Source organism: Scomber scombrus, chromosome 16, assembly GCF_963691925.1.
Source record: "Scomber scombrus chromosome 16, fScoSco1.1, whole genome shotgun sequence".
Lineage (NCBI taxonomy): Eukaryota > Metazoa > Chordata > Actinopteri > Scombriformes > Scombridae > Scomber > Scomber scombrus.
This window is the reverse complement of record NC_084985.1, coordinates 4284474-4306333: the sequence shown is the minus strand read 5'-3', so window position 1 is coordinate 4306333 and position 21860 is coordinate 4284474. Positions and strand designations below refer to the sequence as shown.

The following is a 21860-nucleotide window of genomic DNA, read 5'->3' as shown; positions in this document are numbered from 1 at the left end:
TCATCAACAGTGATCAAAGTGTTTTCTTCTCATTCAAAGCTTGTGTATTTTTACTGTTATACTTTAACTACATCACTCATAATACTGCAGTACTTTTACTGTAATACTGCATACTACATCACTCATAATACTGCAGTACTTTTACTGTAATACTGCATACTACATCACTCATAATACTGCAGTACTTTTACTGTAATACTGCATACTACATCACTCATAATACTGCAGTACCTTTACTTAAGTAGGATTTCTCCTGCAGGACTTTTAGTTGTAATTGAGTACTTTTACTTAAAGGATGAGTCTGAGTACTTCTTCCACCACTGCTAATACAATTTAAACAGTGATACTATCAAACATTATAGATATTTGAGTAGTCGGATTAGTTGTAATGCTACAGTTCTCAGTTTTAAACATCTGCTTAAAGTCAGTTTATTTTAATTTTTAAATGCATACATTTTCTGAAATCAAAAGAATAAACTTCGCTTCACATTTTACTTAATTTCACTCTGATATTGGAAATAAACTGCTGAGGTATATTTTGTTTTCTCTCAGAAATTGTTTTCATAGTCTACAAAAGATTCATGTCACTAATCAATCACCTAACTAAACAAATGCAAATGCTTCCATACAAAGCTACACACGATAGTTCATCGTGTACATCATTAAAAACAAACAAAAAGCAAGTGTTTCCATGAACTGATGACTTTATTTTCATGTTAAGTGCAAAGGAGCCACTGTGCATGTGGAGTGCAACAACCACCATTTAGTCCAAAACAGTTCAGTGATGGAAGAACATCTGTACATCTGCAGCAAACGACGCCTGCTGCAGCCCTCACTGCTGGACCGAAACAGAGGTGACTTAATCATATAAAAAGACTTATCATCATCATCATATCATCAATCAGCTAGATGTTTGATGTAGATGAGTTTGCGCCCGGGGGAAAGGATGGCGTGGCATCCAGTTACAGGTGAAGGGGAAAAGGGGAATCATGGGAAGGGGACACTGCATCATGGTAGAAGAGCGATGAAGTTGAGGAGACGTTATTTTACTCCTTGGTGAACATGTGCTGGACCAGGTCGCACACACGGTTGCTGTAGCCGAACTCATTGTCGTACCTGCAGACACACCGGGAGCAGAGCGAATTAGATGGATGAGTAGGTGTATTATTATTATTATATAACATGTAATCTAATAAAAGAAGCAGTGGATGTTATTAAAGCAGCAGCAGCTACATTTTGATATATTAATTTATGTTTGAAGGAAAATGTAGCGGCCTCTTTAATAGATTTTGTGCTGACGGTGTGTAGGAGTTCACTACATTTCATTATTCATTGCTGAATTAATTTGCATAAGCACTGCAACAACAATATCAGAATTAAAGTCCTAAAAACACAAAAGGTCTCTTTTCTATCAAGTTTATCAAGTTCAAGTTTAGTTTCTGTTCTGAACATTAAAACATGTTTATCTTGCTGTAATCATTCCTCCTGTTCTTACTAATCATTAGAGCATCCCTTCATAATGCACTTACAATGGAAGTGATGGACTAAATCGAATTCTTGGATTTAATTAAACATTTATCTGAAGATAATGAGGCATCATCAGTCTGAGTTAGTCACATCAAGTGATATCTGACACATTTACAGTCTTTTTAGCATCAGATTCCCTCTTAGTGTTTCCCTGTTGAGCTGTGGTGGAAGTATAGTAACAAAAAGACTTTGCTGCTAAAAACACTGTAACATTGAAACATAGAAGATGAAGATGAAGACTCATTTGCACGACTGAAGCTTCATATTAGCTTCAGATTAAACTTTTAAATATTGTTTTTTGTACAGAAGGAGGACTGTGGATTGTAAATGCATTATGAAGGGATCTTCTAATGGTCAGTATGAACAGGAGGAATGATTACAGCAAGAAAAATAATCAAACTTATCCTTTAATTTTAACATAGGAGGTTATTAGTGCCAGATTGTACCAAATGATCCACATCAGGACGTCACTACAGCAGAGTGGGGAGAATTTATTAACCAGCTTAACAATACTAGAAACTTCTTCTCTTAAATGATATATAAACTCTGCTCATCTGACGTCTCTAATATGGATCCATGTTTAAACCCTGCAGATGTCTCGCTGGCTCAGACACTCGGAAGGATCCTGATACTCTACACGCCGTTAACTCACCATGAGACCAGCTTGACGAAGTGGTCGTTGAGTGCGATGCCGGCGCCGGCGTCGAAGATGGAGGAGCGAACGTCGCTGTTGAAGTCTGTGGACACAACCTGAGAGACGACGAGGAGAGGAGAACATACGGTAAGTGGTTGTTATACGTGTAAAAAAGGCAGGTTTTAAAAAGGCAAGTCACAAGTTTACTGAGAAACTGTATCAGCTTTTATAAGTTTGATCCATCAGTCTATGCAAAGAGACTGATGGATCAAATGCAGTGGAAAAGTACCCCATCACCACCAAAGACTGTATATAAGAAATGGGGGGCAAGAGGCGCCCTCCTGAACCTGTGAGCCAATCAACCTGTCAATCACGACGTAGCCACGCCCTAATGCATACCCTGCTTTATCGTCAAATATACAATCAGGGAGGCCAAAATGTCCCAAATGAACATCATACTGCATTGAAGAAGGCTTTAAACTAGCGATTGAGACCATAAACACATTTTGAAAACGTTTACTGAGGTTAGAAATCAAGTGAGAAGTTGTTGAATTCTCCATTGACTTGTATAGAGACGGAAGTCCTTTTGACACCAAAACGGTTGCCCCCTGGTGGCCTTTTGATAGAATGCAGTTTTAAGTTACTTCCGCATTGGCATCATTTCAGAGGACTGGAGCTCCCCGCCTGGTCACCACATATGAAAGCACCAAATTTATTACACATATACTTCATCTTAAAGTCTTAATCAAGTATTTATAAAGTGTTATTTGGCAGTGAAGCCAAGCCGGAGGAAAACTAGATGGATTCAGAACTACTTCAATGATTTTTACTTGATTATTTTGATGAAGTCCCTCAATAACATGTAAGAAACCTCAAATTTTGCACTGTCAAAGATTTGTGCAGCATCTCTTGATTTAACAGACTTGATGTTTTAATTAATATTAAGAAAGTTATCTGCAGTTTTCATTTCAGCAGAAGTTAAAACCCATTTCGGTAGATAACCAATTGACTGGATGCACAAAATTGGTTATTTGGGGATATTTTAACCTTTTTTCTCCTTTTTAAATACTGTATTTAAATGCTTGTAATGTGTTTTATAATGACCATGGTGTTGTTCTATTAATAAAGTCGTTCTATGCTACAAGTGTTGCTGGATATTTGTCTTTTTTCCTCTTCTCTGTTCAACCTTTGAAGCAGGTGAAGTTGTGCCAGAAACCTTGACTCTGCTTCATCAGACTTTACAAGCACACTTTGATCTGCTGCTTCATTTGGAGACATGCTGCCATCTATTGGCTCATGTGCGACACTACACAACCCCCACATCATCTATCTATACATCGAATCCATTACCTGGTCCTCTGTGTATCCCAGGATTCCCTTCATGGGTCCCTCAGAGGCGGCCTTGATGACCTTCTTGATGTCGTCGTACTTGGCCTGAAAGAGAGGACAATGAAATGCAATTAAAATGGGAGAAAACAAAAAAAAAGGGAGTAACAATTGTTGGGTTTTAAAACAGGCTTTGCATAATAATAATAACTTCTCTAAATATTCCAGCTTGATCAGATGTGTTAATTCTACAGTATGAAGGTAGAAAAGGGGAATTATCAGATGTGTATATTGGCTCTAAAGAGAAGCAGCTGATGTGAAGCTTCAGAGAGACTTACGGGCTTCTCCAGGCGGACAGTCAGGTCAACAACGGACACGTTGGGGGTGGGAACACGGAAAGCCATACCGGTCAGTTTACTGTGAGAAAAAAAGTGTAAAACTCATTAGACTTTATAATAACTCATGATTTTATTCATCTTACAGCCCCGAGACCAGAGGAGGAAACTAAGTACTGTTACTCAAGTACAATTGTTCTGTTCTTTACTCGACAACTTCCATTTGACGCTACTTAATTCTTCAACTCTTATATTTTAAAAAAGGGAAATATTGTACTTTTTTTTACTTCAATTTGAAAGCATAAGTGTCTTTAAAAAGGTTGAAATTTCACACAAAACTAGAAAAGCTTGTAAAATACAACATAATTAAAGTTTAACCCTCCTGTTGTCCTCAAGTCAAGGAAGGAAGGGAGGAAGAAGGAAGGAAAGGAGGAAGGAAGGGAGGAAGAAGGAAGGAAAGGAGGAAGGAGGAATGGAGGAAGGAAGGATGGAAGGGAGTAAGAAGGAAGGAAAGGAGGAAGGAAAGGAGGAAGGAAAGAAGGAAAGGAGGAAGGAAAGAAGGAAAGGAAGGGAAGAAGGAGGAAGGAAGAAGGAATAATTTAAGGGAGTAAAAGAAGGCAGGAAAGGAGGAAGGAAGGAAGGAAGAAAGGGGGATGGAGGAAGGAAAGAAGGAAGGGAGGAAAGAGAGGAAGGAAAGAAAGAGAGGAGGGAGGAGGAAGGACAGACAGAAGGAACAGTCAAAACAGACATGGAGGACGACATGAAGGTTAAACCAAGTTTTTTGACTTGTGACTCCTCGTGTCTCAGATTTACCCTCTAATCTTCTCACATGGTTTCATATTTTAATAACCGTTTAAATGATCCATAAAAGATTACAGAAAAGTCCAGAAAAAGAGAAAGTTGTGTATCAGAACTTTTTTTCCCCCCCTCTTTTCTTTCCTCACAACCTCTGGGATTTATTTTGACTCTTTGGAGGAATAGCTCAACCTCAAGTAGCTACAACCACTAAATTATTCAACTTAGCAGTCACAGAGTCCAATTTTATGCCAAATTAGTACTTTAAATACTTTATTTTTAAATGTAGGAACTTTTAATTTGGTAAAGGACTTCAGTTCTTCTTCTGTCCCTGAGACTGATTCCTGTTGGGAAATATTCCTTAAAAAAAAAAAAAGGTCAAAAAGGTCAGGCTTAAACTTCCAGTCCGTCCCTTCGCTCGCTGTATTTGCAAATTAAGTTTCCCCCGAGCGTGTAAAGTTTTTCCATTAACCGCCAAAATGTGCTCAAGTTTTTTAAATCCTGGAGGAAATCAAAGTGAAGCGTACCCGTTCAGCTCGGGGACGACCTTTCCCACAGCCTTGGCGGCTCCGGTGGAGGCGGGGATGATGTTCTGGGAGGCTCCGCGTCCGTCCCTCCACAGCTTACCAGAGGGACCATCAACGGTCTTCTGTGTGGCGGTGATGGCGTGGACAGTGCTCTGAAAGAAGAGGAGAGGGGAGAGAAAGAGGAGAGCGTTAGAGGAGAGATGCAGGATTTGTGTCTTATCAGGAAAGCAAGATAGTTAAGTACTGGCACTGTCAATCAAATCTATCTGATATTAACTATTGTATAAGATCTGAGGGAATATCTGGCTGTTTAGCTGCTAAAGGCTCCACTATGTTCACCAGCTAGTCTACAGCTAACTCTGTCTACTGTTTGGTGCTGAGCAGGTTTATTTCTCTTAACCCTCCTGTTGTCCTCGAGTCAAGGAAGGAAGGGAGGGAGGAAGAAGGAAGGAAAGAAAGGAGGGAGGGAGGGAGGGTGGAAGAAGGAAGGAAGGGAGGAAAGAAAGAAGGAAGGAAAGGACGGAGGAAGAAAGGAAAGGACGGAGGAAAGAAAGAAGGAAGGACAGGAGGAAGGAAGGAAGGAATGAAGGAAGGGAGGAAGAAAAGAAGGAAGGAAGAAGGAAGGAAGAAGGGAGGAAGGACAGAAGGGAGGAAGGACAGGAGGGAGGAAGGACAGAAGGGAGGAGGGAGGAAGGAAAGGAGGGAGGGGGGAAGGAAAGGAGGGAGGGCGGAAGGAAGAAGAGGAGGGAGGGAGGGTGGAAGAAGGAAGGAAAGGAGGGAGGGAGGGAGGGTGGAAGAAGGAAGGAAGTACAGGAGGAGGAAGGAAGGAAGGAAGGAGGAAGAAAAGGAAGGAAGGACAGGAGGAAGGAAGGAAGGACAGGAGGGAGGGAGGAAGGAAGGACAGGAGGGAGGAAGGAAGGAAAGAAGGACAGAGGAAAGAAGTAAGGGAGGAAGCTCCTTAACCTTAAAACAGGCAACGTGCACCAGGAGATAAAAACTAACTAATAACATTAAGAAGTAAATATAAAGAATAATTTCCATATCTCATTTTCCACTTTTTTTTTTAGGCGATAGCCAGTAAGCAGTTTGTAGCTTTGACTTCAGGCTCTAGTAATCTGCAGTAAGCGTTTTATCTAATACAGACTATTAACTATACAATAGGAAATTATTAATAAAAATACTGAAACCTATTAAAATGACATTGGAGCAGCTGTGTTACTGCAGTGTGTCATTAAAAAAAACCATCAGTCTGCCGTCTTTACCATGAGACCCTCAACGATGCCGAAGTTGTCGTTGATAACCTTGGCCAGGGGAGCCAGGCAATTGGTTGTGCAGGAAGCGTTGCTATGGAGACAGACAAACAATATGAAGTTAAAACGATTGTGCAGAGACGCTTACACAGAATATATTTTAAGTAATGATCTTGTTTTGAAGACATGAGGCAGGAGGATGAGATGATATCGGACATGTTTTACCTCTAATTATGAATCTAGTGGTCATTAAAACAAACTGACAATGAAAAGGCCAAACATGTCTCCTCTTCCTCCTCCTCTTCCTCCTCCTGCAGACCCCGATCCACTATGAGCAGAGACTCACCTGACAACCTTCATGGAGTTGTCGTACTTCTCGTGGTTGACGCCCATAACGAACATGGGAGCGTCGGCGCTGGGGGCAGAGATCACCACCCTCTTAGCACCGCCCTGCAGATGAGCCTATCGGAGGGTAGAAAAGAGGGTCAGAAGTGTCACGTCAAGGTTCAAATGAAACTGCATGTCTGCCTTTTAAATACAAGATTTAAGAAACATTAATATTTAACCCTTACAAACTGTTCAGGCTCAAATTTAACGCATTTTTTCCACATTTGAGAGCCGTAAAAACATTGTAAAACATTTCTTTTAGCCAGATTTTTCCCAATATGACTCATAGTATGCAAAAATGTAAATGAAATGCATCATTTTTAAATGTTTGTGCAGCTGTTACACATTTTTATATATATGCAAATGTACAAATTAGACCTGTGTTTATTAAACAAATTTAAAATATCAGCATTAAAACACATTGTTGTATTCTTCATATTCTATTAAATGTTCTCCTGGATCATTAAATAGTGATTTCGAATGTCTTTTTTTCTATTCTATTAATAAATGATGGGGAATTTATGAATGTGAATTAGTGTAGAGACTAATTATGAACAGTATGTAAAGGGTTAATACAAAGTGCTTAAATTCTAACATAAAATAAATAAAAAGAAACGGTCTTTTCTTGGTGTGAGACTTACAGAAGCCTTCTCGATGGTGGTGAACACACCGGTGGACTCCACAACGTAGTCGACTCCAGCATCGCCCCATTTGATGTTGGCCGGGTCTCTCCTGCAACGTAATCACACAGAGGACAGTTCAGACGACCGCTGGACTCATGCTGCTACAAATGTGAATATAAAACAGTATAAAAGGAGGAGGAAGAGGAAGACGTACTCGTTGAAGATGGCGATGTGCATGTTGCCGATGACCAGCTTGCCGCCCTCGGCCTTCACCTCTCCGTGCTTGAACACACCGTGAGTGGAGTCATACTTGAACATGTAGACCTGCAGGAGAAGAAGAAGGAGAAGAAGAAGGGATGAGAGAACATAAAAAGCAGGTAGGTACAAAATAATAAGGTCTTAAGATGTTGCAGAAAGGCTTCATTTGGCTTCCTGTCTCCATTTATTCCTATTTTATTACAACTAAAAAGATGATTTTAAAGACTAATCTTACTAAACTCGCCCTCTTTTCACACTTCAGGCACTTTTCTCTCACATATTTCACATCATAACAACCTCAACTCAGGTTTATTATCACTAAACATCAATATTACTTATTTACTTTTCATGCATAATGTTACGATTATTGTTTATTTAAATTGCTTTTGTACTTATTTATTGTTCTTTATTCTTTTAACCTTCGTGTCATCCTACAGAGTCAAATTGACCCCGTCTGTTTTGACTGTTCCTTCTTTCCGTCTGTCTGTCCTTCCTCCCTCCTTCTCTCTTTCTTTCCTTCCTCTCTATTTCCAACCTTCCTTCCTCCATCCCCCTTTCTTCCTTCCCTCCCTCCTTCTCTCTTTCTTTCCTCCCCCCTACCTTCCTCCCTTCCTTCTTTCCTCTGTACTTCCTTCCTCCCTTCCTCTTTTCCTTTCTCACTCACTCCCTCCTTCCTTCCTTGTTTCCTCCATCCTTCCTCCCTTCCTTCTTTCTTTTCTCTCCTCCTCCTTTCCTCCCTTCCCTCCCTCCTTCCTTTCCTTCCTTCTTCCTCCTTTCCTTCTTTCCTTGACTCAAGGACAACAGGAGGGTTAAATGATGTTTTTTCATTGTCCACTTTGCTGCTGCAGAATTATAAGTTTCCCATCGTGGGACTAATAAGGGAATATCAAATCTTATCATTTTGAAATATGATGTATAATATTTGAGAGTGGAGTCATGAACAGTCTGGAGGAACGGCTTCCTCTCTGAGTCCAGCTTCTCACCATGTAGTCCAGGTCGATGAAGGGATCGTTGATGGCCACGACCTCGACCTTGCCTCCGATGGCGGCGGCGCGGGTCACCAGACGGCCGATACGTCCAAATCTGAGGAAGAGGAGGAGGAAGAGGAGGAGGAGGAGGTCAGAATGGTGGAAGGAAAAACTCAGCGTGATGTTAGAAGAGTCAGCGTGTAAAGAAACAAATGTTTGATGGTTTTTGGACAGTTTAGAAAAGTTAAACTTGATGTTTAAATTACAATATTAGTAGTTTAAATGAGACAATATTTAAAATTGAGATAATTTGAAGACTTAAATTGCAGGAACAGAAGATAAAAAGATAAATGAAGTAGAATTAAAAGGGCTAGTGGCACTTTTATATATTAAAAATCTAATAAAAAGATCTATTTAATAGTCCAAGTGTCTGTTTTTGTGTCAATATTATTAAAACAGTAAAGTTTTGTCTTTTTCTGTTAAGTTTGTAAAAAACAACTTTAACACATCTGGCTCCAAACTTTTAATTTATCCTAAAAGATCAAATTTCCCTCCAAATAATAAAATAAAGAAAACCTTAAATCTTCCCTCTGAACAGTCAGTTTGAGCTTTAAAATATAGAAGAATCTAAAAGGGCAAGTGGCACTTTGATATATTAAAAAAGGTAAATGTATTAGTCTGAGTCTGTTTTTATGTGACAATATTATTAAAATAGTAAAGTTTTGTTTTTTTTCTGTTAAAAGTGCAAAAAGCAGCTTTAACACCTCTGACTCCAAGCTTTTAATTTGGCATCGAACCATCGGTGGAAAGGTAAGCAAGTACATTTACTCAAGTTTTTTTAGTTTATTGTACATTTCCCCATCATGACTAATACAAAGGAATATCTTATCTTAGTTACTTTATACTCTCAGCTCTGCTACATTTCAGTGTTTCTGACATCTTGTTATGGATCAATTCCCCTTTAAATAATAAATAAAAACATCTTAAATCTTCCCTCTGAGCAGTTTGAGCTTTTAAATGTGGAAGAATTTAAAAAAGGGCAAGTAGCACTTTGATATATTAAAAAAAAAAAAGGTCAATTTTGTCCAAAGTAAAGCCGATTTATTAGTCTGAGTCTGTTTTTATGTGACAATATTCTTTAGTCTTTTAGCTTTTTCTGTTAAGTTTGCAAAAATTCATCCAAACTGATCAATTTCCTTCTAAATAATTATAAAAAACCTGCTTTATCTTCCTTCTGAGCATCTTTATGTAGTGTTGCATCCATGCTGTCCCCTCTCTGACCAGCAGGTGACACTGAAGCCCAGATTAAAAAGGAGAGTTACCCCCCCCCCATCATCACCCCCCCCACCCCCCCAAATCACTCCCAGAGGACGGCCGAGCCATACAAGGCCTGCCAACCTCGACAGCAGATAACAATAGTTGGCACCGGCAGCCAAAAGCCTGTTTACGCCTAATATGGGCCACCGTCACAGCGGGTCAAACAGCGAGCGGCATGAAAACTGCTGACGGAGAGAACAAAGGGGCAAGAAGCTGAAAAACACTTATTATTTACAAGTTAACTATTTCATCCACAGAGGGAAGAAGAGATGGAGCTGCAGGCCTGTCTGATACTAGAGTGAAGGAAGAGAAAGGAGATAAAAGTGATTTCTTTACTATTTAACTGTAGATTATAGAGAGAGAAAGAGAGGAAGAAGTGTAGTTATGTAGAAGAAGACATCATGACTTTCCTGATGCAGACTTGGCTTTAAAAAAGGTCAAATATTAGCGGTGCAAGGAGGCGTAAAGAAAGGAAAAGTAAGTCTTTTCATGATAAATGGAAACGAGTGTGGAATAAATGGTGATGTTTAAAACCTGGAGGACATTCAGAGAGTTTAGAAGTGTAATATTGGCTTTTAAAGGGCAGTTTAGGGGAAGATATAAAAAGGTAGTCACAGTTTCTCAAGCTCTAGTGTTATAAAAGCACTTATTTTGGTGTTTTTGCTGCTGTCTGACTAGAAAAAGACTATTTATGTTAAAAAAAAAACAATCATTTCCAAAGTCTTCCAACACATGAATTCATTCAGAAGTCCAGAGTTGCCACATAAGTAAAGTTCAGCTGTGTGTCTTTGCTCTCTTTGTTCATGCATAAAAGGAAATAATGGCCGCCTGATATGAAGTTACTGTGCAACCTTTATCAGAGCAGACGAGGCTGGACGTCTAATAAACTTCTCCAGTTGCTGATCAGTGAAGCTGCCAACCTGCCTGCAGCTTCACTCGCATGATAACTGTCTTTCATTTCACACACATGTAATTCTAGTATCTGCTTCAGAAGAATTAACGGTATGAAAACTGAAGCATACTGACAACAGCTGCAGGAGTCGGACTAAAAAAAAGCACCTCAGGTTTTATTTGAGAGCTTTGATGGACACGAGTGGACGAGCGACTCACAGCTGGACAAACTTTACTTTTCTTTTTGTTGCACAGTGCTCATACTGCATCATTATCTTGTTTACTAACTGCAGAAAACTGTATATTATATTATGAGGGTTAACATACAGTATATATTAGTCAGTATGTAGCATGGAGTTGGGACACAGTGGATGTTTTAATGAGGAAATGGCACAAAGGACTAATTTAATACATTAGTAGACTGAAGCAGTGAAGGAGTAACATTAACTTTTATCCTCTGCATGTAAAAAAGCCCTTTAGCAATGCATTAATGTTTTCCAGCAAATATCATTTAATACAGAGAAAACAAATGTGTTGACTTCTGCATGTAAAGTAGTGGTGAAATGCAACATATGCTGCACAGACGTCACATCAGCACATTTACACGTACTGTGCTCGAGTTCAATGCAAACACCTCTAAACTGTAGTTGAGTATTTCCATATTTTTCTACTTTATACGATCAGCTCTGATACATTTCAGGAGGAAACTGAGTCATTTTATTCTGTTTGTGTTTTATTATAACACCGTATGATGGAGTTTTATTTCACTGTGTTAATTTAAATGTTAAAGAGCTGAATGAACACTTCTGATAAGGTAAATAATATATATTAAACATTAAAAACACAGTAGAAACTTTACAGATAAAACTGAATCTAAGTCATTTGAATCAAATCTGAGCTACGGGGTTAAGTTTAAATCTTACAGTTAACTTGTTTTTATTCCTTATTGCTGCATTAATATATATTTAGTGCTGGTTTACTCCTGTTCTCATCCTTTAACCAGTATATTTCCTCTCATATTGAAAGTTTTAAGGTTTCTTTCTGCTTTGTGATGCTTTTTATTGTCCAGTGTTGCAAAAGATTGATTCTGCTCTCATTGGACTGTTTTAATGTGCATAAAAGTTGCATGAATGAATGAATGAATGAATATAAAGCACAACAAAAAGATATAACTATGGGATAAATGATATAAGATTAAACACTATCTTTCTGTCACTGTAATAATAATAATAATAAACTTTCTGCTGACTGAGTCTTATTAGATATCATCACATCACATGTTTGCATCACTCAGGAGTCACATTACAAACTTTACTGTAAGTCCTCATGAGACAATCACACACTCTGCCTCTGCATACCAAAAAAAGAAACAGAAGGCCCCCCGCCCCCCCCCCCCCCCCCCCTCCGTCTATCTACAGAAAGGTCAAGGGTCAAGATGCTTCAGGAAGTCACACCTGATAGGCTGATATCACCGCTGCACGTAACGAACTTTATACTGCACGTTGGGTTTCTGCACTGTGCTCTGAGACAGGAAGTTAAAGTTAAAGATCGAACTATAAAACAGTGTGTGTGTGTGTGTGTGTGTGTGTGTGTGTGTGTGTGTGTGTGTGTGTGTGTGTGTGTTCTTGACTCTCTTCTGCTAGATTAATGACTCTATTTCCAAATGTACTGTTTCTGCCGGCTCACTGAACAGATTCACGGAGCAAATTTTGAACAAAACTGTGATTTGTGAGTCTGTCGGAGTCGGCAGGACGTCAAACCTCCATCTACTGACTAACATTCATCAGTGGTGGAGACACAACTCATGATTAATATCCATCTGTTGTTTTATCTATAAAAAAAAAATATCAAAAACAATGAAACATGACTATTATAATTTCCCTAAAGTCTAAAGTGACGTCTTCATATTCATATAATACGTCTTGTTTCTCTGATTAATGACAAATAAACTTTATATCCTCACATCTGAGACTCTGAAACAAGCCAATAACTTTTCTGTGCATTGATGAATTCATTGATTAACTAACTCTTTGTTTCCTTTCCTGTCGTATTCACATTGATAGTTATCTGCTACTCAGCTCCTCTCCTATACTGGAGCTTTGTTAACAAGCACACAGCTATTAAAAGTCTATTTTTATACATCATAAAACATGTCTGGATGTGAATCTTTGAAAAGGATAACATGGCTGCACCCTGAGAGGTTTGCATGATACCTATCAGAATAAACTTGCACACTTCGTCAAATTAAAAATGCATGTTTGTTTCATAATAAAAAGGTATTTTCTTGCAGCTGCAGAGTGTTTTACTTGAGTTAATTCTGCATATTAAAAAGGAGTGTCAAGCTTCCAACTCCTGTTATGCCTTCTAAAACATAACATGCATGTCTTTAGGGTGGGAATAAACCCAAAATACAACTAGAAGAACATGCAAAACTTCACAGAGGAAGATGCATGACGTGGTTTATTATAGTCTATATCAGCTATTAAAAGTCTATTTTAATGTAATGTAAAAATAAAAAGGTATTTTCTTGCAGCTGCAGAGTGTTTTACTTGAGTTAATTCTGCATATTAAAGGGGCAGAGGGGCCGCTACAGTGCAGTGCCAAGCTTCCAACTCCTGTTATGCTTTTTAAAACATAACATGCATGTCTTTAGGGTCGGAATAAACCCAAAATACAACTAGAAGAACATGCAAAACTTCACAGAGGAAGATGCATAACGTGGTTTATTATAGCCGATATCTGAATATGACGGAGTTTCTGCATCCCTCACATAAGGAAGGGACATGAGGGGAAAGGCAGTTTGTCTCGATTAGTCTTGGGATGCCACCAACATGGACCTGAGCCCATCTTCTGTTTCTTGAGGCTCAGTGTTGGTGTTGGTTCGAAGCCAGATTCAGATTCAAAGGAGCTAAATCTCCAAGCAGCTCGACAGCAGCTGCTTCACGCAACAGGAGGAGGAGAAGAAGAAATGTTTCAGTGGTGATCTGGGTCTGAGCGACAGCCATAAAACACCGGTCGGATGATCTCTGAACTTTAACGGAAAGGTTAGAGGGTTAAAAATAGACGAGAGAAGGGGAGGAGAAGAATAAAAGGAATGTGACAGCTGAGGAGAACGGGCGATACAGGCTGAGAGAGGATTGGAGGGGTTTGAAGGGTGTAGAGGAGGAGGAGAAGAAGAGACGCCAACCGTGACATGACAACAGCAGCAGCAGCAACACCGGACTATAAATAACCAGAGAATAGACGGGTCCGGTGCAGACTGGCCCGTTAATGCCACTACATAGGCACAAAGTTACTAAAGATACTCAGGCTCGGCTGCAGCTCACTTCAACAGGAAATATGCAACAATTAGGCAATTCAATTATTAATTTTAGCCATTAAAATAGCTGTTTTTAGCTTTTAATGCATGATTATAAACTGGATATTTGGGGGTTTTGAACTATTGGTGAGATGAAAAGATATCAGAAGATGTCAACCTTTGACTCAGGGAAGGTATAACAGCTATTTTTCACTATTTTCTGACAGTTTAAAGACAACAAATCGGGAAAACAATACAAAATTGGTCCATTAAACAATAATAATTAAGCAAATGAATAGAAGTGGCAAAGTTAATGGTTACCCTGCTCTACCTGAGATACAGCTACTTACAAATATGTTTAAAAAAAAGCCATTTCTTTTATTTATTTAACATTTCTAAAGGTTTGTTTTTTACTTTCAAACATGCATTTAGGATTTAAGCTTTAAACTTAAAGTAGAGCTGCAACAATTAGCTGATTAATTGATGACCAATCATCAAAGTAGTTAGCTAAATAGTTGAGGTAAGTTGTAGTTTCGTCCCTCATTCAAATAAATACAGACTTTTTTTGGGGTTTTCTGTCGGTCAGATAATATTTAACGACATCGTCTTCGCCTCTAGGAAGCTGTGATGCACATTTTTCTAACTTTTTCTGATAGTTTATAGACTTAAAGTTTCATAAAGGAAAAAAGAAAATCAGCAGATAATCGTCATTAAAAATATTAAATAGTTAAAATGATCAATCTAGTCATCTCTCCTCACATTATCCTTTCCAGTGTGCGTCTCCTAAACGCTCCAATATGTTCTTATCTTCAAATAAATGTAAATCCTTCATCTCTTCTAAAGATGAATCACTCAAAAAAGAAAGAAAAAGGTTATAAGAACACGGTCGGCCTCCTGTAGCTGGATGACGTTTACGCTCTCAGCTGCTGAATACTTATAATAATATCAGAGATGGAGGAAATTGAACCTTTTCCTCTCTCTCCCTCTCTCTGCCTCTCTCTCACTGTCTCTCCCTCCCTCTGTGTCTCTGTCTCTCTGTGTCTCTCCCTCTCTCTCTCTGTCTCTCTCGCTGTCTCTCTCTCTTTCTCTGTCTCTCTCTCCCTCTGTGTCTCTCTCTCTGTCTCTCTCACTGTCTCTCTGTCTCTCTCCCTCTGTGTCTCTCTCTCTCTGTCTCTCTCTCCCTCTGTCTCTCTCTCTCCCTCTGTCTCTCTCTCTCTCCCTCTGTGTCTGTGTCTCTCTCTCTGTCTCTCTCTCCCTCTGTGTCTCTCTCTGTCTCTCTCTTCCTCTCTGTCTCTCTCTCTCCCTCCCTCTCCCTCTCTCTGTGTCTCTGTCTCTCTCTCTCCCCCCCCCCCTCTCTCTCCCTCTGTCTCTCTCTCTGTCTCTCTCCTTCCCTGTGTGTCTCTCTCTCTCTCTCTCCCTCTCTCACACATCCCGTCGTTCTTGATCTGAGCAGCAGCTGAGCGCTCAGAGTATAAAAAAAGGGGTGTTGAGCGCTTGTGTATCTGGTGCAGCGTTTCCACACCCATCCGATACCTCGCTTGGCCTTTCAGTGAGCGAAAGGAAACCTTTAAACGCAGGATGCCCGTGATTAACCTCTGAAGAACTCGTCTCTGATGAAGAGTTTACCGAAGGAATCAAAATGTTTGCGCAGCTCGTAAACGTCCGATACGGGAGACGACACACCGACTTATTTATTATTGAACACGAGCATGAGCAATAAAAACTTAAAACATCATGTGTCTAATTATCTTTCTAATGATTTCAGACAGCAAGAAAGAGGAATATAAAGGAGGTAAATTACCAAACTTTGATGGCAAGCAAGAATAAAGTCGTATTATATGAATGTTTTGTTTGTTATTTGATAGTTTTTAAAAGTTTTGCATCAGTCGAACTCACTGGACTATATATCTGACAGTCTGGATTTGTATTTTGCCTCCATTTCTTTACTGTTTCCTATTAAAAAACTAGATTTTAAACTAATTGTGAACTGTTCTGATCATTAAATTATAATTTCAGACATTTATTAAAAGCACAAGTGTCAAATATCTTGTAGTTGTAGCTTCGGCAAAGTGAGAATTTACAGCTTTTCTCTTATTTTTATCACTTTAAGACAGTTTTTATTGCTGATAGGAGCAAAATATGGCAGTTTATGAATCTGGGAACCTGTGATGGACATTATTTCATTATTTTTTCAATATTTCGTGGACTAATTAATCGGAAAACTAATCTGCAGATTGGTCAATAATGAAAAATAATTGTTAGCTGCAACCCTAATAAACACTTTCTGTTCCTTCACTCTGCAGAATGATGCAGTTTGTGTTGATGTTCATGTTCATGTAACCCTAACCCCTAAAGTAAGAGGATAGGAGGGGGGTTCGTCTGTGCACACCTTAAAACTGAGAATAATAGAATATAGAAAGTCTTTATAGTCATTGTGCTTCCCTATATAACGAGATTTGGAGAGTTAATAGTTCAGTGCAAGCATAAAACAGAAAAAAAGAGCATCATTTGTCACATCGCAGCTAATTTGGAGCCTTTTGAGGTGATTAATGTTTGCATATTCATAGATTTTGTTGTTTTAATGAAGGAGGAATACATCTTTAACTCTCTAATTTAACTTTTTTGGAGGAAAAAGAAACAAACTATAAAGCAAAGCAACGTTTTAAAGCAGGTCCAGATGAGATCTTTAAGTATTTGAAAGTAATTTAACTTATTTTTGTTTACATGTCTTAAGGAGAAAAGTGCCACATAATATAAAACTACTCTACATGAGACACAGGTTAACATATTTGGAGAATCAGCTCATGTTCATATCACTACGCTAAATAACATGAACTATACAGATGAGAGTTTTTCCTTCTCTGAATCAAGACTCTAATATTTTGGCTTCCCTGAACAGAAGATGCTGTGTTGCTGTACAGACTGTTTTGCTCCCTGAGGCTTTTTTTTTTTTTTTAACTTGTCACATTAAGCTAAACAAATAAAAACTGACTTAATTAGATCAACAACAACAACAACAAGCACAAAAAAAATCAAGCAGCATTAACTCACCCGTTGATTCCAATCTTCACCATTTTGCCTGATATGATCAAGTCCTCACTGGAAAAGGGCAGAAATTAAAACAACATAAATTAATATAAATCATCCAAAAGGAAAAAAGAGAAGAAGACAGAAGTAATAATGCAAAGATATAGAGAAAGGCTGCAAGGAATCTAATGACTAATACTCCCAAAAAACACAAAGAAACTGCAGAAATACGCAAAATTTACACGCATTTTCTACAAGAAGACACTTTATAAACTCATCTAAACAGCATATGCATTAATTAGAAACCCTTATAAGAAGAATTGCATGTACAACAACCACTGAAGAGCCACTAAAGTCTCAATTTAAGGAGTCTGCAGGTGCTTTTAGGGCAGATTTGGTTTCCACCTGTCGCGTAAAACCAAAACCAAGCTGCAAAAAACTGCAGCCAAACACTTCAGAGCTGAAGGAGAAGTTCTTTAAAAACAAACAGTACCGTTTGTGAATGCACCTCAGTCTGCTTGTTCTGTCCTCAGGGGGGGAAGAAGTGAGAGCGGGGACGAGCAAGAGGTGTTCGCCGCAATTTATCCCCGCAGCGCGCGCCCGAGACACGCCCCCGAACGCCTGGGTTTGTGAAGGTCGCGCGTGAAGCTTCCTGTCACACACATGTTTATTATGTAAGAGTCCAGTCAAGAGGTTCACAGGTGCCTCTCTACAGTCCACAGCAGCTGAGAGGAGAATTAAAAAACACCTAAAACACTCCTGAGGGTCTCATTTCTTTTATTTAGCTCATGTTTTTTAGCTCTATTTTCTGTTAAATAGGCTTTTTTATTCCTCCGCCAAGCAAAGTAGTCCACCTGAGGGTTAAACAGTGATGCTCCCAGGAGACACTGCAGGGGGTGTTTTTCGGATATACTGAATTATTTTAATAAATTAAAGAATTAAAGGTGTAGTGACACATTAAGCTTGTCTTAAAATAATACACAAGTACCACATTTTATATATTAAAACTGTGTTTTTCTTGCTGTAATGATTCCTCCTGTTCATACTGACCATTAGAAGATCCCTTCCTTCCTCCTTTCCTTCATTCTTCCTCCCTCCTTTCCTCCCTTCCCACCTTCCTTCCTCCCTCCTTTCTTTCCTCCTTTCCTTCCTCCCTCATTTCCTTCCTTTTTCCTTCCTCCCTCATTTCCTTCCTTCTTCCTTCTCCCTCCCTCCTTTCCTCTCTTCCTCCTTTCATTCCTTCCGTCTTCCTACCTTCCTTCCTCCCTCCCTCCTTTCTTTCCTTCTTCCTCCCTCCTTTCCTTCCGTCTTCCTTCCTTCCTTCCTCCATCCTTCTTCCTTCCTCCCTCCCTCCTTTCCTCCCTTCCTCCTTTCATTCCTTCTTCCTACCTTCCTTCCTCCCTCCCTCCTTTCTTTCCTTCTTCCTCCCTCCTTTCCTTCCGTCTTCCTTCCTTCCTTCCTCCATCCTTCTTCCTTCCTCCCTCCCTCCTTTCCTCCCTTCCTCCTTTCATTCTTTCTTCCTACCTTCCTTCCTTCCTCCCTCCTTTGTTTCCTTCTTCCTCCCTTCCTTCCTTGACTCGAGGACAACAGGAGGGTTAAATAAATGTGTATCATGTATTAGTGATTCAAATATAACTGTAACATTTTCATTATCTGATGACAGTTGTTGAATTTAAATCAATTTTAATGGATCTGTAAACTTGTTAAATGCATTTTTCTTTTAAAATGTTACTTAATGGATTATTTTATTGTCTTTTATTGCATCTTATCTGCACGTTGTGTATCTGTACTGTCAGCATGTGATAGTTTCATGTTTTATTTATAGCACAATATCATTAAAAAAGCAATTAAAAAGTGATTTACAGAGTGATAGAACTAACATAAATAAAGACATACACACTATTAAACATGAACACACACAACTAATTAAAAGCTAAATGCAAATAATGTCTTCAGCTTATTTATTCATAATATATTAGATAATATTTAAGTTTTTTTTTTAACATTTAACACAAACCAGCAGTTTTTTGTCAAAATGTTGAATATTCAGAGCTGAAAGTTGGGATGTTGTTGGCCTAGTTTAGCAAATAGTTGAAAATAAAACCACAAAATGTTGTTTTTGTGTTCATAAAAGACTTCAGAACATGCATTTAGTATCTCAAGAATCTGCAGAACAGACCTGAGCACACTTATATGTTAACTTATTCGCAGGCGGGGAGTTCTGGTCCTCTGAAATGAGGCCAACGCGGAAGTAACTTAAAACTGCATTCTATCAAAAGGCCACCAGGGGGCGAACGTTTTGGTGTCAAAAGGACTTCCGTCTCTATACAAGTCAATGGAGAATTCACCAACTTGATGTTCCAAGTATGATGTTCATTTGGGACATTTTGGCCTCCCTGATTTTATATGTGACGATAAAGCAGGGTATGCATTAGGGCGTGGCTACGTCGTGATTGACAGGTTGATTGGTTCACAGGTTCAGGAGGGCGCCTCATGCTCCTCCTGATGCCCATATAAGTAGAATCCATGTTTTTATTTTTCCCAGCATGCACCGGAAATTTTCAAGATGGCGCTGCTCAGATCTGATACTATTGGCTTCCGAGCAGCAGTCCACAAACCAATGGGTGACTTCACGGATGTTACGTCCATTTCTTATATACAGTCTATGCGTTTACACACAAAGTTTAACAACTAAGAGTTTATGAGCCTGTAAGTCTTTTAACTTGTTGTTCTTGAGTCTAAAATCAGAACTGTGCAGCCCTCCTCCTCCCTCTCTCCCTCTCTCCCTCCTCCTCCCTCGTTCTCCGTCCAGTCTCATGTTCGCTGTGTGCCACTGTGTTGGTCAGCTGGTCATGTGATGCTGTGGAGACTTTTTGCTACGTGAAGCACAGCATGCACAGACAGGAGGTGGAGAGGAAATGTCACGACAGGTTCACTTCACACAAGCTCTCTGCTGCCTCGGTCAGTCCTCTCTCTCTCTCTCTCTCTCTCTCTCTCTCTCTCTCTCTGTCTCTCTCTCTCTCTCTCTCTCTCTCTCTCTCTCTCTCTAGTTTTATGTCCCTGCAGCTCATTATTTTATCATTACAGCAGTTTTTCTTTTTGTATTCACACAGAAATTAAGTTTTATTTTATATCAGCTGGGTGTTAATAGACTACTTTTAACCTTTGTGTCGACTCACAATGCAACTGAACTGCCGATACTTTAGTCTGAGATTCTGCTGTTATTCGTCTTGTGGCAATTGACGATGCAAAAGTGAAGCCAACATATCTCTTTTCCGAGAGCGTCCATCTTGCTTGTATGAAGTCATTTGGAGCCTGACGGAGGTTTGAAAGTAGATGTCAAAGCTGTCAATCATAACATCATGCCCCTTTTTTTTTATATCCTCAAATAACTAAATGAGTACTACCCAACATGACAGAAACCAACATTTATTTGACGTCTCCCGTCTGCTAACATGAAGGGAGCAGGATTTATGGCCTGTACTGCAGCCAGCCAGCAGGGGGCGATAGATATGTTTTGGTTTCACTTTTGGGGAGCTGTCATGACGCTAATATTTATATATACAGTCAATAAGAGCAGCTAATGTAGCCTGGAGCTGCTCACCTACAGCAGAGATGACCAGAAGGGTTTTTTTGTTCAGTTTCTCAAAATAACCTTTAACCTTCCTGTCGTCCTCCCGGGTCAAATTGACCCTGTACATCTGTTTTGACTGTTCCTTCTTTCCTCCCTTCCTTCTCTCTTTCTTTCTTTCCTTCTTTCTTTTTTTCCTTCCTCCATCCCCCTTTCTTCCTTTCTTCTGTCCTTCTTTCCTTCCTTCCTTCCCTCCTTCCTTCCTTCCTCCCTTCTTTCTTTCTTTCCACCCCCCCTAACTTCCTCCCTTCCTCTTTTCCTTTCTCCCTCCCTCATACCTTCCTTTCTTCTTACCTTTCCTCTGTTCCTTCCTCCCTCCTTTCCTTCCTTCTTCCTCCCTTCCTTCCTTCCTTCCTTCCTTCCTTGACTCGAGGACATACATTGACAACAGCTAATATTATGAGCAAATGTTTCATTCAATCATTATGATGAAGACAACATCTACAGTTATCCTTCTGTGTAAAAACATGTATCTAAAAGTTTAATCTGAAGCTAATATGAAGCTTCAGTCGTCTGAATGAGTCAAATCTTCATCTTCTATGATTCAACGTTACAGTGTTTTTAGTAGCAAAGTCTTTTTGTTACTATACTTCCACCACAGCTCAACAGGAAACACTAACAGGGAATCTGATGCTAAAAAGACTGTAAATGAGTCAGATATCACTTGATATGACTAACTCAGACTGATGCTCTCCTGAAAATACAAAATATTTTCTTATTAAAACAAAAAAACATTAGAAAACTTCAGTATTACTGTATTTACATGGGTTTGTTGATGAGAATAAAAACAGCAGCATACTGAAGTCTACACCTTCATGCATAGGCAACATGAGTGTCATGTGTGGGATTCAAACCTCAGCCATGTCAAAGAACATGTAACGCACACACACACACACACACACGCACACACACACACACACACACACACACACACACACACACACACACACACACACACACACACACACACACACACACACACACACACACACACACACAGTCCTTTACGTGCAGGGTGAAGTAAAGGTCAACCTATAAATATGACAACCAAACCTTCTCCTGCAGC

The 21860-nt window shown here is 39.3% G+C and overlaps 1 protein-coding gene across 1 annotated transcript; it reads right to left on the bottom strand.

The window, feature by feature from the left end:
- Positions 1–699: 699 nt before the first annotated feature.
- LOC133996027 (glyceraldehyde-3-phosphate dehydrogenase-like) lies at positions 700–17702 on the bottom strand. Its single transcript, XM_062435560.1, has 12 exons — positions 17657–17702; positions 17188–17235; positions 8646–8745; positions 7619–7728; positions 7423–7513; positions 6741–6856; positions 6407–6488; positions 5145–5296; positions 3826–3904; positions 3512–3595; positions 2180–2277; positions 700–1116 (listed from the first exon to the last, which is right to left on the bottom strand). The coding sequence occupies exons 2-12, from the start codon at positions 17208–17210 to the stop codon at positions 1047–1049; spliced, it is 1005 nt and encodes a 334-aa protein (XP_062291544.1). The 5' UTR covers positions 17211–17235; positions 17657–17702; the 3' UTR covers positions 700–1046.
- Between the last annotated feature and the right edge of the window lie 4158 nt (positions 17703–21860).